The 14,255-nt window shown below is 49.7% G+C and overlaps 1 protein-coding gene across 12 annotated transcripts in view; it reads right to left on the minus strand.

Annotated features, from left to right (window-relative positions):
- Window positions 1–14,255, minus strand: part of foxp1b (forkhead box P1b) — a 161,295-nt gene that overhangs the window by 20,601 nt on the left and 126,439 nt on the right. For 11 of the 12 annotated variants that reach the window (XM_061727918.1, XM_061727927.1, XM_061727917.1 and 8 more), the window contains 4 exons: window positions 13,169–13,306; window positions 12,914–13,018; window positions 9,915–10,065; window positions 3,966–4,149 (listed from right to left, as the gene is read on the minus strand). In XM_061727918.1, the coding sequence (XP_061583902.1) occupies window positions 3,966–4,149; window positions 9,915–10,065; window positions 12,914–13,018; window positions 13,169–13,306 (578 nt within the window). The remainder of the gene's footprint in view (window positions 1–3,965; window positions 4,150–9,914; window positions 10,066–12,913; window positions 13,019–13,168; window positions 13,307–14,255) is intronic. The other variant, XM_061727926.1, reaches the window with a different exon arrangement.

A 14,255-nucleotide genomic window follows, 5' to 3' on the forward strand; every position in this document is an offset into this window, starting at 1 on the left:
TTGCGGGAGGGCTTGTTGGTTAATTTTGTGTTAATAAGATACTGAAACGTGGAGAAGGATGAGAACCAGCGAGCTGCCGGGAACTAGTATCTTACTGCTGGCTGAAGAGCCCTTTCTGGATGACTAAAGGGTGTAAATGACAGATTTACACTAAATGAGCTGCATTAGTGGAGCACTAAATTGACCTGTGACGGTCCTGTCAGGACGTTGTCGTCGTCAGGATGTTATCGTGAGGACGACTACGTCATCGGCTCCTGTAGATGAGCAGCAACGCTGAAGCGGATGGAGGGAGCGCGGGGTACCAGTCCAGCAGCCCCGGCCCGTTGTCCGGCTCGCTCACGCTGACGACTTGTAGTGGACCTCAAGAAAGATCCGTGGCGCCGTGATGGACTGGATCAGCAAACAAGGGAGGATCAGTGACTGCGTTTCCATGCACTCAATAACCCTTTTAAAACCTGAATATTGGCAATAACCTGAATTTGCACGGCCATGTAAACACCAATAACCCCTTTGAATAACCCAAATTTGCTCATATTCAGGTTTTTAAAAACCCGAATATGAGTTTTTAAAAACCCGAATATGACCCCTGGGTTACTCCTTTTAAACCAGAATATTCGGTCATGTAAACGCCAAACAGAATATCTCCATCAAACAGAACATGAATTTGTTTTCTGCGCATGCTCTGTTCACAAGGAATCCTGGTCTTTTGAGTCCAGGAAGTTCTTCTAAACACGGAGAAACACAAGACCACGCCACACTTTTGGAGTGAGGAGGAGACTAATCCCTTCATAAATGTAATGAAGGAATTAACATTTTGGTATTTGTAGACGGTAGAAAGTACCGCGATAGCCAGATTTACAAGAAGGTGAGCGAAAAGTTGCGGAAAGCAGAATTAGTTTTGAACTCGGATACAGGAAGAAGAAGCGGAAATGACGGGAATTGCATCATGACGTTCTTTATGATTAATCACCATGTATACAGAGATAACCCTGTTTGGTCACGCATGTAAACGGAATATTCCGAAAGTTTCAGTAACCGGAATATTAGCAATAACCCCAATTTTGACTGCATGTAAACGTAGTCACTGTCTATTCTCTCGGCGGGAGTGGGAGTCGCTCCCCGCCGGTACAGTCGGTCCATTCGTCCCCTTCCACTGTCCACCCACACCTGCCCCTCCACCTCCCACACTCATCTGCTGCTCCCGTCTGCACTCCTGCACGCTTCCCCCTTAATGATTTAATTAGCATCTTTGTGTGTGTGTGTGTGTGTGTGTGTGTGTGTGTGTGTGTGTGTGTGTGTGTGTGTGTGTGTGTAAGACAAATGAAAGGCAGGGGAGACAGGGGAGAACTGTGCCAGATCTGATTATTTATTTCCGTAACAGATTGCGGCGTTACAGTCCCTCAGCTGTGGTTACTGATGGTTGTTGGGAAGTAAAGTGGGCCAAGTGCTGTGTGAGGATGCCCCCCCCCCCCCCCCCCTTCACAGAGCTGATGCAGCGCTGCACGGGGAATTCGTGTCAGATACAGATCAGGCGCATTTGATTTAAATAAGCAAATTACTGAATAAAGATGACCTGGCTCACAGGGGTATATCAGTATGTATGTTTCCATCAGGAGGGAAACAACGCGGCCTGGCGGCCCGGTGGCCCGGCGGACGCGGGCCCCGTCCTACCAGGGATCTTATTCAGACCAACACCAACCCCAGCCTGCTCTGTCGGAGCGTTCCTTGAAACAAATAAGAGCAACAACACGTGCCTCCCCGCCTGTGTGTCAAGCCGGCAGTGATTGAATTTCTCTTCCTTCCTTAAGACGGAGTGCAAAAGCCGGTGAGTGATTCCTGTGGATGCACTTAAGGTTTTAGTTGCAGGCGTCATTGTGCCTGGCTAGATTTTATATGACACATGAAACTAACTACATGGTACTTAGGGCCGGCTGTAAACCAATCTGAAGCCGGCCGGGGAAACGGGCCCATCAGCAGAGGCTTGTTTCTGTTGCACGACAAAAGGACTTGCAGAACCGCATCAATTAAAAGTTCATTAAGTTCAGCGCTGGGAGGATGGAGTTGATGCTCTCTATTTACGCCCGGGCCGGCCCAGCCCGGCCCAGCCCATTATCTCCAACCTGATTATTCAAATCCCTGGATTATAACACAGACGTTTTTCTCAGAGCCTGACTTAGAATAATCAGACTTAATAATATTTCATTTTTCTTCCCATGCAGCCTGATTAGAGCCGAGACGCATCATCAAAAGGGAGGAATAAACGCTGTTGATGCTTGTGTGATTCACCACCTCCAGAATTAACACGAGGCGGGATTATTGCTTGGTGTGAATCTAAATGAGCATCATTGGGCTTTTAAATGGCCGGAGTTTCTGTGTTCACGTCGTATCAGTCATCTTCCTCTGACGCGCCGGGGAAGGTAATCCACTCTCTGGAGCAGATGGGGAGGATGAGAATCACCTGCTTGCTTTTCTGACAGATCTAAGATACTGGCAGAATATTCAGGCCGAGACTGCCTTCTTCACTTAAGCTCGTGTTAAAGTGCTGCTGACATCTTCTTTAATCTCTGACAGCCAGCGAGGCCGCCGGGCTGCCAGCTCTCGTGCTAACGTCTGCTCCCATGTTTCATGGAGCCTTCAGCTGAGCCTTGTTCCTGCCTTTAGCTGCTATCCACGCTCACCTTGTTTCCTCGCCGGTGACGCCGTGCGGCGGAGGAAGCGAGTCAATATCCTCCCCTGCGATTTGTCACACGCGGCACAAGAAGATGTTCAGCCAGATGAAGAGCTGGGGGCCCGTGGAGGCTGTTATCTGTGAGAACTACTAACACCCCTTTCTTTTTCATCTCCAGACGTATTTATTTTCTCTCCGCTGACTTTAAAACACAGTGAGGAGGATTAGTCTGTGGCACATGGTTTGGGTGTCACTCAGATCACCTCGGCAGCCCCCTCGCGTCCCTCCCACCAGCAGCCCTCTTCACCTCCGGGAGGCTCGCTGCTTTACTGTGCTAAACATGTTTTCATCTGCGTGGCTTTCGTACCGACACGTAGGTTTTGATCACTGCAACGCGAGTCAGATGTTAAGCAGCGAGCTCACGGCGCCTGGAGGCTCCTCACTAACAGCTCAAAGATCAGGCTGTTTGCAGGAAAACAAGCAAACATGTAAGATGCCAAATTATTTCCCTCCTTAAAGACGCACACACAAACACACACAAAACACTCGGAGAGCAAATGGCTTTCATTTAGGATTCATCCATGTTTTGAAACTCTGATCCAGCCGGTGTTTTCTCTATTAGATCAGGGCTCTTTGGACACGCTGTTCCTGTTATTCCTAAACTGACGTGTTGTTTCTCTACGCATCCGAGTCCTCGTATGGAAGGAAATGCTTTTCCTTTAACGTGAGACAGATCATGAGGTTTTTTGTTTGCAATTTAAATGTAAACTCTGACGTGCTTGGGCCGATACACCGCCAGGATACGGCACCGAAGGTGCGTTTTCGGCCACGTCTTCGCAGCTTTCTTCACGGAAATGGGTTTCAGGGGGCGGAGTCAGCCACGCTTATTTCTGACCTATTGATTGCTGTTTACTCCCAGAGTATGATGGGAAGTTGGGCAGAACCACGGATGGAGACGAGTCTTTTCATCAAAGCGTCTGTGACATTTGAACGACTGACTGAATTAAAACTTTTAACATCTATGCCACCGAAACAACAACAAACTAAATCAAAATGCCAGGATTGTGTTATCGCTTGAAAGTGACCGCACACATTAAAACATTCAGGTCAAAGCTGCACTTCTGCCAGATTTATCGTGAATACTTTGATGGTGTTTCTATCTGTGAGGATGTCATCATCAACGGCAGCTTTACGGAGAACACTAAATGAAGAAAAACCCAAATGAGGCGGGACGGATGGAGAGAAGCCCCGTCCGTCTCCGTTGGCTCTGGTTTCCAGGGCGGGGCGGGGGACTCACCCTTCCCTCTTGTGACTCATGTACTGGCCGTTGGACGAGGCGTGCTGGTTGAGGAGGGGGTTCTTGGGCGGGGCCGGGGAGGACAGGTCCAGGCCCCGGTGGCCGTTGTTGCTGTTGTGCTCCTCCTTCACGTGCGCGGTCGTCACCTCTTTCCACAGTTGTTGCAGCTCTGCTGGAATCATGCCTGAGACAAACAAATTGGATAATTAAATCAATTAACAGCTAATCCAACTCTCTCCTTCATCACTTAATTAAATCAAAGCGTTTGTAAACAAAGCTGAGTATTAATTAGAAAATACTCCACTGCAATGTGATGCAGAAAGATCCCAGCCCCCCCCCCCGTGCCCACTCCTCCCTCCCTTTCTTTCCCATGATCTGAAGCGTGTTTGTACACACAAATCCTGGCATTCACGCACATTTCATGCCCAGAGTAAATAATTAACATCCAGGCGAGGCATGAAATCTGAATAATAGCCTTTATTTCCTCCAACAACAGAGATGTGCAGAACACACAACAAAAAGTTTACAATGGCGACGTGAGAAAACATCCCACCCATGTCTCCTTGAGAAACAGGACCCTGGGGGAAGATTCTCAAAAGCGCATTAATGTGCAAAATACTTAAAGCTCTGCGCCGCCTTCAATTGACACAGACGACTTAAACCTCATTTAACGAGTCAAGCACACTGCAGCTTCCAGGGCCTTTGAAAAAAATCCCTTGAAGACGGTAGACGTCTCTGCTCACGCACGTCCCCGGAGCGCGTGCCACCCCTGAACGGCTCATGAGGGACACCCCTCCTTCCACGGGCTCGGACAGGACCATGGTACGTGTGTCGTGTCCGTTACTCGACACAGACGAGGGCGAAGCTGATGCCTGAAACGTTAGAAAACCCGTGCATGCGTCTCTCCCAGCCGAATCCACCCGTCTGGTGTATCTGGCGGGTTTGTGTTGGATGGAAACGTGTGCCGAGGAAGCGGACGTGTGGCGCGTTTAACCGCAGAGCAAATGGGCAGCACCATTCGTTTAGCATTACAATTAATTAAATCCATTCTCAAGATGAACACTGGAAAATTAAAGATGATTTGCACATGCTTATCTGGCTGGGTTCATATTCTCCGGACCCCCCCCCCCCCCTCCCCCGTTTCTCATCAGCGGCTCTATAGATACCAGAAGTGCTCCTTTCAAGCACCAGATTGTAAAACATTGTGTGCAGAATGCTTAGTCTTAATTTATTCCTGTTGTGGAAAATAACTGTGAGGTGAAGATCTCAATATGATCAGCAAAAATATTTTTAATTTGATAAGCTACTAAAGATTTTAATTATGCCGGTAATGGAGAACATTGGCCTAATGAGGCGGAGGACTCCGGAGAGACGCAGAGGCTAAGAACTGTGAAATGAGTCTGATAGGATTGCTGTAAATTCACGCCGGATCGTTTGCATATCAAAGAGCAGGAAATGATTGCAGGACAAATCAATAACCTTTCCACGTTCCAGCGTGCGTCTCTTTGCATGGGGATGTTTCTTCAGGCCGGCCCTCTTCTGCCCGCCTGTATTCACCCTTATTCCCCGTCATTCTGCTCGGCGCTGCGACGCGTCCTGGTGGAGGTGCACATAGGGTTGCCACCTTTCAGAATTAGAAATAAGGGACGCCCCGATTTCAGCAGCCAAAAAAAGGGACATCCCCAAAACTTCTAAACTGCATAGAAATATATATATTTTATGCGAAAAAAAAAAAAAAAAGCTTTGATTTAAAGTTTAAAGTGCTTTAATAGCATTGAACTTGCATGACTGTACAGACAGACAACCATACTAGTAACTGAAAGAGTCTCCTATGCTACGTTTGTGTAAAAGTATGGTGTAATATATGGTGTATATAGTGTAAAAGTTAATTTATTTCAATACTACAACTGAAAAGGTGAAACTAATATATTAAATAGTCTCATTACATGCAAAGCAATATATGTTAAACCTTTATTTGTTATAATTTTGATAATTGAATTGTTTATTGATTTCATAAAATATTCAATTTTTTTTAGATTTTTTATTTTGGGTTTTCATAAACTGTGAGCCATAATCACCAAAATTATAACAAATAAAGGCTTGAAATATCTCACTTTGAATGTAGTGGGAAATAATACATTTGTTTCACCTTAAGTTGAATTTACTACGAATAAAGTTTTGCAATATATTCAAATTTTCCGACCTTCACCTGTATAAATAAGAGCATAATATGTGTCCGTATTGGTTCAACACGGAACGCAACTTTTAAATCCCAATTACGTAACAATTCCGTATTTCAAGGGACGGGTGGCGAGCCTAGATGCACATCCATGTCAGGCCCGACACCAGCACCGCGGCCCGTGGACCGGCATGCTAATCTGCTGCTCATCGACCGACTCGCCGCCGCTCGGATGATTCGGGGGGACGTTTGCAGCAAAAGTTTTTTTTTTTTCCTTTTGCCTTTCGAGGGTTTAGAGGAGGAAGGTCAACGCTGATGCGAGTGTCCTGCACTCCGACAGTGGGAGCAATCATTTTCCCCCCACTTGGTGCCCGGTGACAGTTGGCGATGTATTTTTAGCCAGTATGCTTGACAGGGCAGCCCGCACTGGCTCAATTACCCAGCAGTCCAGGTGACCCCAACCCCACTGTTTACTCAGATGAAACAGCAGCAGATAGACTCGTCTGATGAGGGAGCTAACGGAGTGGGACCAACACGTCTCCGTCTGGATATACGCTGCACGTTTTATTGCTCTTTGTTCGCACCTTTCCTAACCCGAGCTCCTCCAGCCAACAACATGGCTCATGATTCCTCATAAATGACAATAAAACCACCGTCCCACCAGTAGTCTCACTGGGCATTTTATTTTGTGTCTGGGAGTTTTTCTCTCCATCCGATTACGTTCGGCCGCCGTAATGACACTGATCTGTAAAGCCCTTTTCTTGGGTGCCCGGTATGTCTTTCTTTAAATGCCAGATTGGTTTATCTTTCCTCTTTCCATTTTTCAACACAACTTTTCCGCTCATTACGGCCGGGAAATACAGACGAGCACTTTAAAAAATGTATGTTGTTGGGACACTTGATTGATCACCGGCCTCCCAACTCAATTTTACCTCTGCAGGTAGCTCTGGCACCGAGACAGGCCGAGCTCTTCAACCTTTTCCTGTCCTTGTCCCCGTGTACCCAGGTGACCATGTTCAAGCAAGCAGAAAGTTGATTTAAGGTTCATAATGACATCAGTTGCAGGCCATCATCCCCCAAATAAAAAATGGCCCCAGTGCTCCTGGCTCTTTAAACTGCTCTGTTACTTCTCACGCGCGGCTCTGGTGCCGTGGGGGGACAGTGACACCGCCATTAGTTTATTGTTCCATCACGCGGAGACCTTTACTGCACCCCTGTTTATGTTGCCGTAATCACGCCTGAAATATGTGCTGCCTTAATGCGGCGGGAACTCTAACCGCTGGCCGCTGCCGCACGTATCAATCACTGCCAGGTCAGCTGCATCGGCCGGGCGCTCTCCCCGGCGCGCTGCGGCTCCACCGGCGTTTCATGGCTCGACACATTCTTTGCTTTCATATTACTGACAAATTTGTCTTGTCACCGTCCCACCGGCCGCCCCGGACAGCTTAAATGATGTTGTGCGGCGGGAGGAACTGGCTCGCCTGCTCGGCAACCTCCGAGGGCGAGGGTCCATCTTAGTCAGGATGTGCACGCCAGAAAGGTCACATCTGCTGCACACATGCACACATGCACACGCACGCGCAGGGTGCAAAGAAGCAAAGGAGACGGCTGTTTGTGAGGCGGGTGCTGGGAGGGGGGGGTCAAATTCATATTTATGAGGATTACATCCTCACCAAACACACTGTTGTAATTCACAACAGATACGTCTGGCTTCTTGCAAGCCTTTAGTGTCAAAAGAATTTACGTCAATAGAGACAAATTTATCACCAGATGTCAGCGAGTGTTTTGTTCTTCTGTTTTTAGCCGACCGTCATCCACAAGTTTGTTTACTGGTGGATGGTTCTGATCATCGGAGCGTCGTCGGTGCAGCGAGAGCCCTGATTCCCAGTGGCCCGTTATCGTCCTGCTCAGCTCGTGCTGGGAACGTGCACGACTGAGTTACGTGCATTAACAGTGGCCTTTTCAAATAATTACACTGATATGTAAAGTTTTTTAAATGAATCCAAATCAAAACCATCAGTTTAAAAGTCACGGCAATTTACTGCCTGTGAGTTTGAACCCGGGCGGCAGCGGCTCGCCCCTTCCTCTGCGGCGGTAGCTGCTAGCTGAACGCTGCAGATAAGATCTGAGCTCCATAGGCCCGGCCCGCTGGTGCATGAAAGAGTTTAGTGATGTGGAAAACAGAAAGGTCATCAATAACTTCAAACAGTCAAGCAGAAAATGTGTAGAATAAGAGGAGAAAACCGGGGCCCCGGAGCTGTAAGCCAAGTGTTGGGAGAGCTGGCGGAGACGGCGGGTTAACCATCGGCGGAGTGCGAGGGCAAACTGAAACAAAACAGCGATTGTTTGTGGGGAGGTTCAGCTCCTCATGCTGATGCTCTGATCAACCTGGAGAAGGCTCCTCCTTCCGTGTTTACATGAGAAACGTTCCAAAGAAAGGGTTCAAAACAACCATTTTCCCTCATTCTGGGAACATCTTCCTCTGAATTCTGTCACTTGCATCAGTAACAGCTTGTTTAGCTGCAGTGGTGCGCTCTTGCAGCCCTGATACTAGTTGTGATTGGCTGAACCTGGGCAGGGATTGTGCTCCGACATGCAGGAGTGTGAGCTGAAATCACACAGCAGCAGAAAGTGAGCGTGCGCCGGTAAGCGGATGTACACTCAGGACACCCACTCCCACTGATAAGATGAGATGCCTCGTAGGTATTTGATGACGATATAGAATAAACAGGATGTTCTGAGCCTGTTGTGAAATCCATGAAGACTCCGGTACCTGGCCTTATCACTCGTCTAATGCTTTACTCAAGGGGTGTGTGAATGTTTGCCCGACATGTGACACGCTCACAACAACAGCGGGGGCCCACGCCTCTGCCCGTGGCAATCTTCTGCAGGCCAATGACTGACTCCACAGCCAGTCCAAACAATAACAGCACTGTACAAACCCTGTTTGTGTTTGCCTATTACCTAAGCTCACCCCCCCAACCCCCCCAACCCTCCCAGTTTATCTTGTTATTTCAAAACTGTTTGTCTTTGCCGGGAATGAATAGTCCATGTCATGCTCCGCAGCGCTAATGACGGCATCTTTTTCATAAAGGACCACTCCCTTGCAAAACATTTCAGAATAAATAAAGAAATAAACTTCTTGGCACAACAACACGTACTCCCTCCCTATCAGGCGGCGGGCGGTTTCACAATGACAAGTTCACTGGCAGTTTACGAACAATAGATCCAGTTTTCCACCCGGCCGAAGGAGGCTGCCACCGGGACGGGATCGTGGATCAGAGCAGAGCGTGGATCTTCCTTCCTGAGCGGCGGGATGTGCCACCGTCGTGGATCGTCTCAGACGGCCTCCACCCCGAGTGAATGAGTGAACCGTTCATGTACAGAAAGCGTGTCCCGCGTCAATGAAACCGTGCGCGGCGTGTTGTCTCATTCTTAAATCGTTGGTTAGCATTGTTTTGAAGCAAGAGAGGCGGGTTGAAACCAGGTCCTGCCTGCAGAAGGCCATGCGGCGTGAGTCTACTTCAGACGTGGACTAATTGCGATGATAACGATGCTTGGAGTGCACGGCTCTTAACAAGCGGCTGATTAAAACACATCCAGCTGGATCATTTCTCTGGTTCAGTGATCATTTGGAGGAGTGGAGCCGCCAGTCAGATGTTAAGCTCAGGTAGCATCCCCCCCCCCCCACTACTCCATCTTATTAAACAACCTGAATGAATAAAAGCGGTCACGTTGGAGCGGGCAGCGGGCTAATGCGGGGTACCGACCCTGAGCCAGCGAGTGCAGCGGCAGCCCCGTCTGTCCCGGCTGGATGGTGAGCAGGCCTTGCCTCTGAAGGTTGAGCAGGTGTTGCTGCTGGACCTGCTGGACCTGCAGGAGCTGCTGCTGGAAGGCCAACTGCTGCGCCGACACCTGTTGCTGGGGGAGACACACACAAGCGGAGAAAAGCCCGCGGGAAGAGTTCAGCACAGACACGTAAATCACACTCACGCTGAACTGGATCTGTGTTCGTAAAACTGTTTAAAAGCAGCTTCATGTATTACTGAAGCTGTAAAAGTCGGGACTCGACGCCGCGTCACAGAAGATTTTGAGCGTTCAGCCACAGCAGAACTGATGCAACCGTCATAAATTTGGGCTTTAAGTGTGGGTTAGTCCCAGTCAAGACAGGTAGGGCCATACATCTCCCTCTGTTTTAATTAAGGAGGCGTCGGGAGGCAGATGACAAACAATGAAACAACATAGTTAATCATTCATAATAGGAGCCACAGGAATTTAATTACAGCCATTCATAATTCAGCAAACAACGTGTGACTAAATCAGAGTGCTTAATAACCGGCCCGGCTCACGACTCTGCCCGGCCTGGCGCTGGGCTGGCGGACGCGCCCGCGCGACAAGCTGTGTTCCGTCGCGCGCCGCGGACGACTCGGAGCCGTCCGCTGGTCCGGCTGTGCGGCAGCTGCTCCGGCAACGAGCACCAATGAATTACTGGCTGTGGGGTTGGGGAGGAGAAAGTTCTGCACGGGAACTTTGCTGGGATGATGGAGGGATGAGGGGAAAAAAAAAAAAACACAGAAAGGCTCTAATGCCACCGGTGGGTTCAAAACAACGATGCGACTTTTAACCTCTTTCCCCAGACCCGGTTCCCAGTCAGCTGTTGTCCCAATTAACGGGCCCAACAACTTCTGGACTTCCTGATAAATAACGACAGAAACAGAAAGGCCCGTGTGAGACTCAACAGGATGCCGGGTCTGCTCGTGAGTACACAAGGCCAGTTGTCGGGCGGGAGAGAGCGAGAGAGAGAGAGAGAGCAGAGGGGGCACTAAAAGCAGCGGCGGGGCTGCCAAGCTGTGCACCGCGCCCTTTTACCAAACACAGGATGCACCACTTTGTTTACTTCTCACAATTGACTGCGTACAAAAAAGGTCTGTGCAGCATGGCGGCCGGGTCGCTGGCTGGCAGAAACGGGTTCCCTCGCCCCCCCCCGCCCCCCCCGGCCAGCAGCCTTCCTCTCCCCTCCTCTACCTCCCAAACCACCGGCGGGCGGGATGAGACGCTCCCGGCGGCGCCGGGCTGAGAGGAGACGGAGGCCTTTGCTAGTGCTGCTCCTCCCTCCATCACTGCGAGGAAGGTTTCTCTTCACTCATCTTTTTGTTCATCGGCTCCGTCCTGACAATCGGAGATAAAGATAATAAAAGGAGCGATGTGTCTCATCAAGGCGCTAAACAGAGGGCAGGGGAATGAATTTAACCCCTCTCTCCTCTCGGCTCCCTCCGCCGGTCCCGTCAGCTGACAGGGCTCCCGTGCGCTCCCAGCATGCACGCACATTAAAAAGGCCCCGGATCCAACAGACCAAATAAGAGGTTAACACGAAGTGGCACGCGGCAGAGAAAAATACAGTCCCTGACAAATTACAAAGAGTGGCAGTGGAAGGCCTTTATTGTCAAGCTTCAAATGTAAAGTTAAAGATCTTTGAAAAACTAAATTTTGATGTCTTTAAAATAAAAGAGGCACAAAGCAACAACAGGGGGTTATTGTCTGGCAGTCACGGGGGAGTCACTGCGTAATTCTTATTCTGTCTTTTGATGGCTGCTAGAAATGCGAGTGGAAGAGAGGGAGGGAGGGAGGGAGGGAGGGAGGGAGGGAGAGAAAGAGAGAGCGATGGGAAAAGAAAGAAAACATGGGCAGAGGGGGAGAGCCTCTTGAGGCTGCATCTATTTCCTGTGATCATACATAATATGCTTCAAAAGTGGATTTTCTTTTATTCTCATGCTCCATTCAGCTGATCAATTGCACCTCCTTGCCCCCCCCCCCCCTCCCCGGGTCCTCTGGTGTTTACATCAGATGCAGCTCGGTGACAGGCCCTATCTGAGGCCGAGAAGCTCTGCTGTCACGTTGATTTATGGGAGCATCACACCACAACTTGTCCAAACTGAAGCCCGCAGTTCATTAATTAGGGAGCTGCAACTTTGAAGTCGGGCGTTTCGACAGCATGCGGGCGTGTGCGAGCGTGTGTGAGCGTGTGTGAGCGTGTGTGTGAGCGTGTGCGTGCATGCCGGGGTTTGCTTTTCTGTGCCTCCTTTACTCTCCGAATGGGGAACTCAATGGGGACGAGAGTGAAAATTCCCAGACTGTCTTTGAACTTCTTCTGACCGCACAATAATAATCTGCTCGGTCCGCGGCGACGCCTGTATCCGCCCGTCATTAACACGCATTAAACCGCTGCCCGTGAGCGAGCCCCGCTGTGCTGCGGGGAGCCCAGGAGGAGAGGACGGCTGGAAGGGAAACTCAACATGGGCAACAAAGCTGGGAGCACTCTGCACTGATCTCTCACAATGACATGCCTCCTCTTCCTCCGCCGTGCCCGTGTTAATTACCCAGAAAAGCCTCGCAGATTTATATTCTTCCTGCTGCTGCCTTTCATTGTGTCCTGCACGCGGCTACGCGGGGCTCGCAGGAACGGCCGTCTCTTTGTTGCACTTGTACACCGAAAAGAAAAAAGAAACTGTAGCAAAAGACGGAGCCACAAGCTTCGTAAAAAAACATTTCACGTGGAGCCGGGTCCAGAAAAACACCGTGTTCACTGTATCAGTCAGTTGTTAGCATTTATCCAGCAAATCTGACATGCTAATCAGAAGCATGAGTGCACTTGATTCCCCCCCACCCTCCACCCCCCTCTATTTAACCGCAGTCTGAAAGCAGATGGAGTTCAGGGAGGGAGCGCACATGCCTCCCATGTCTGGCCAGCAGAGCTGGAGAGTCGGCCTACCTCTTTACTCTGCTTGCTGCCTGCATGTTGCTGCTGCTGCTGCTGCTGGAGAAGCTGAAGGTGGAGCTGTTCCTGCTGCTTTTTGTAAAACTCTTGAAGTTGCTGCTGCAGAAGAGACAGGAAGGTGACAACCACACAGAGTCTGTCAGTTGTAGCTTGTCAGAGGTAAAAACACACCGAGGAATGTTAGTGTTTGAGGACGGCGATCTTCGGGACGGCCAGCTGAAACACCGGCGGCACCGGCGGGGACTTTACCTGCTGCAACATGAGGGCCTGCTGCTGCTGGAGGAGAACCTGGAGCTGCTGAGGGCTCAGGACCTGCTGCTGGAGAATCTGCTGCATTTGCTGTGGAGTTATCACTTGAGGTGTCATCATAGCCACTGACACTGGAGCCTGCAGAGCGAGCACAGCGCTGTCAAAACTGTACCACGACATCACAATCAAACTTTCAACACTTCAGCTAAATCCATCTGTGCAGATCGGGAAGAAAAAGAGCTGATGGTTTGCTGGAGATAAACAAGGATTAGATTAATATAACGCGTCCTTCCAAGACCCTTTCTAGGAATTCATGTGCCACATCCAACACACACACACCTGACCCCTCTCACCATGACAACACCACCCCAGACTGAGACGGGTGGAATCAGTACACGACCACCACGTCCACCCCAAAGTCCCCTCGCAGACCCTCCCACGCAACACGCGCTTCTGCCCAAATGCGTCTTGATGTTTGCCGCTCATAAAACATGAAAAAAAAACGACATACCTGGACACATTAAAGCCTCAGAAAAAGCCGCGACTCATTCGTCCCACAGACATGTCATGTAAGAATATCTCATTAGAGACGCTGTCAACAGCGATGTGTTATTTTGAAGATGTGGAGTGCCTGGAGGAGGAGCCATGGCGGAGAAGGAGCGAGCCTCTAACTGACTCCCAGCAGAAAGGTGTGAGAGCACGACACCTCCAAACAAGTGATTTGTTGTGACATTGAAAGAGTCCCCACAGTTGTCGGGGGGCTTTAATTGCTGCAGCGACACGAGGGACTGGGAGTGTGTCTGGATGCTGCCACTCACCGCTGTGACGCGCACTGCCATTAAGAGCCTCTTTGACATGTAGATGACAAACCGCGACTCGGATGAGCGTGGAACTGCTGCGCGTCTCAAAACGCTAACACGTTGTGGCGGTGGCTGCTTTGCATAAATGCACACGTTTTATTTGTATGTTTAAGTGCTGGCGTGGATTTAAATGTACTGTAAAACCTCTGCGTCCGACGTCGGCGTGACAGTCCAGCCCTGGCTGTGCGGCCACCTCTCGGCTGACGACAGGCCTTTGAATTTTTCAT

Source organism: Cololabis saira, chromosome 8, assembly GCF_033807715.1.
Source record: "Cololabis saira isolate AMF1-May2022 chromosome 8, fColSai1.1, whole genome shotgun sequence".
In the NCBI taxonomy this organism is placed as follows: Eukaryota; Metazoa; Chordata; class Actinopteri; order Beloniformes; family Belonidae; genus Cololabis; species Cololabis saira.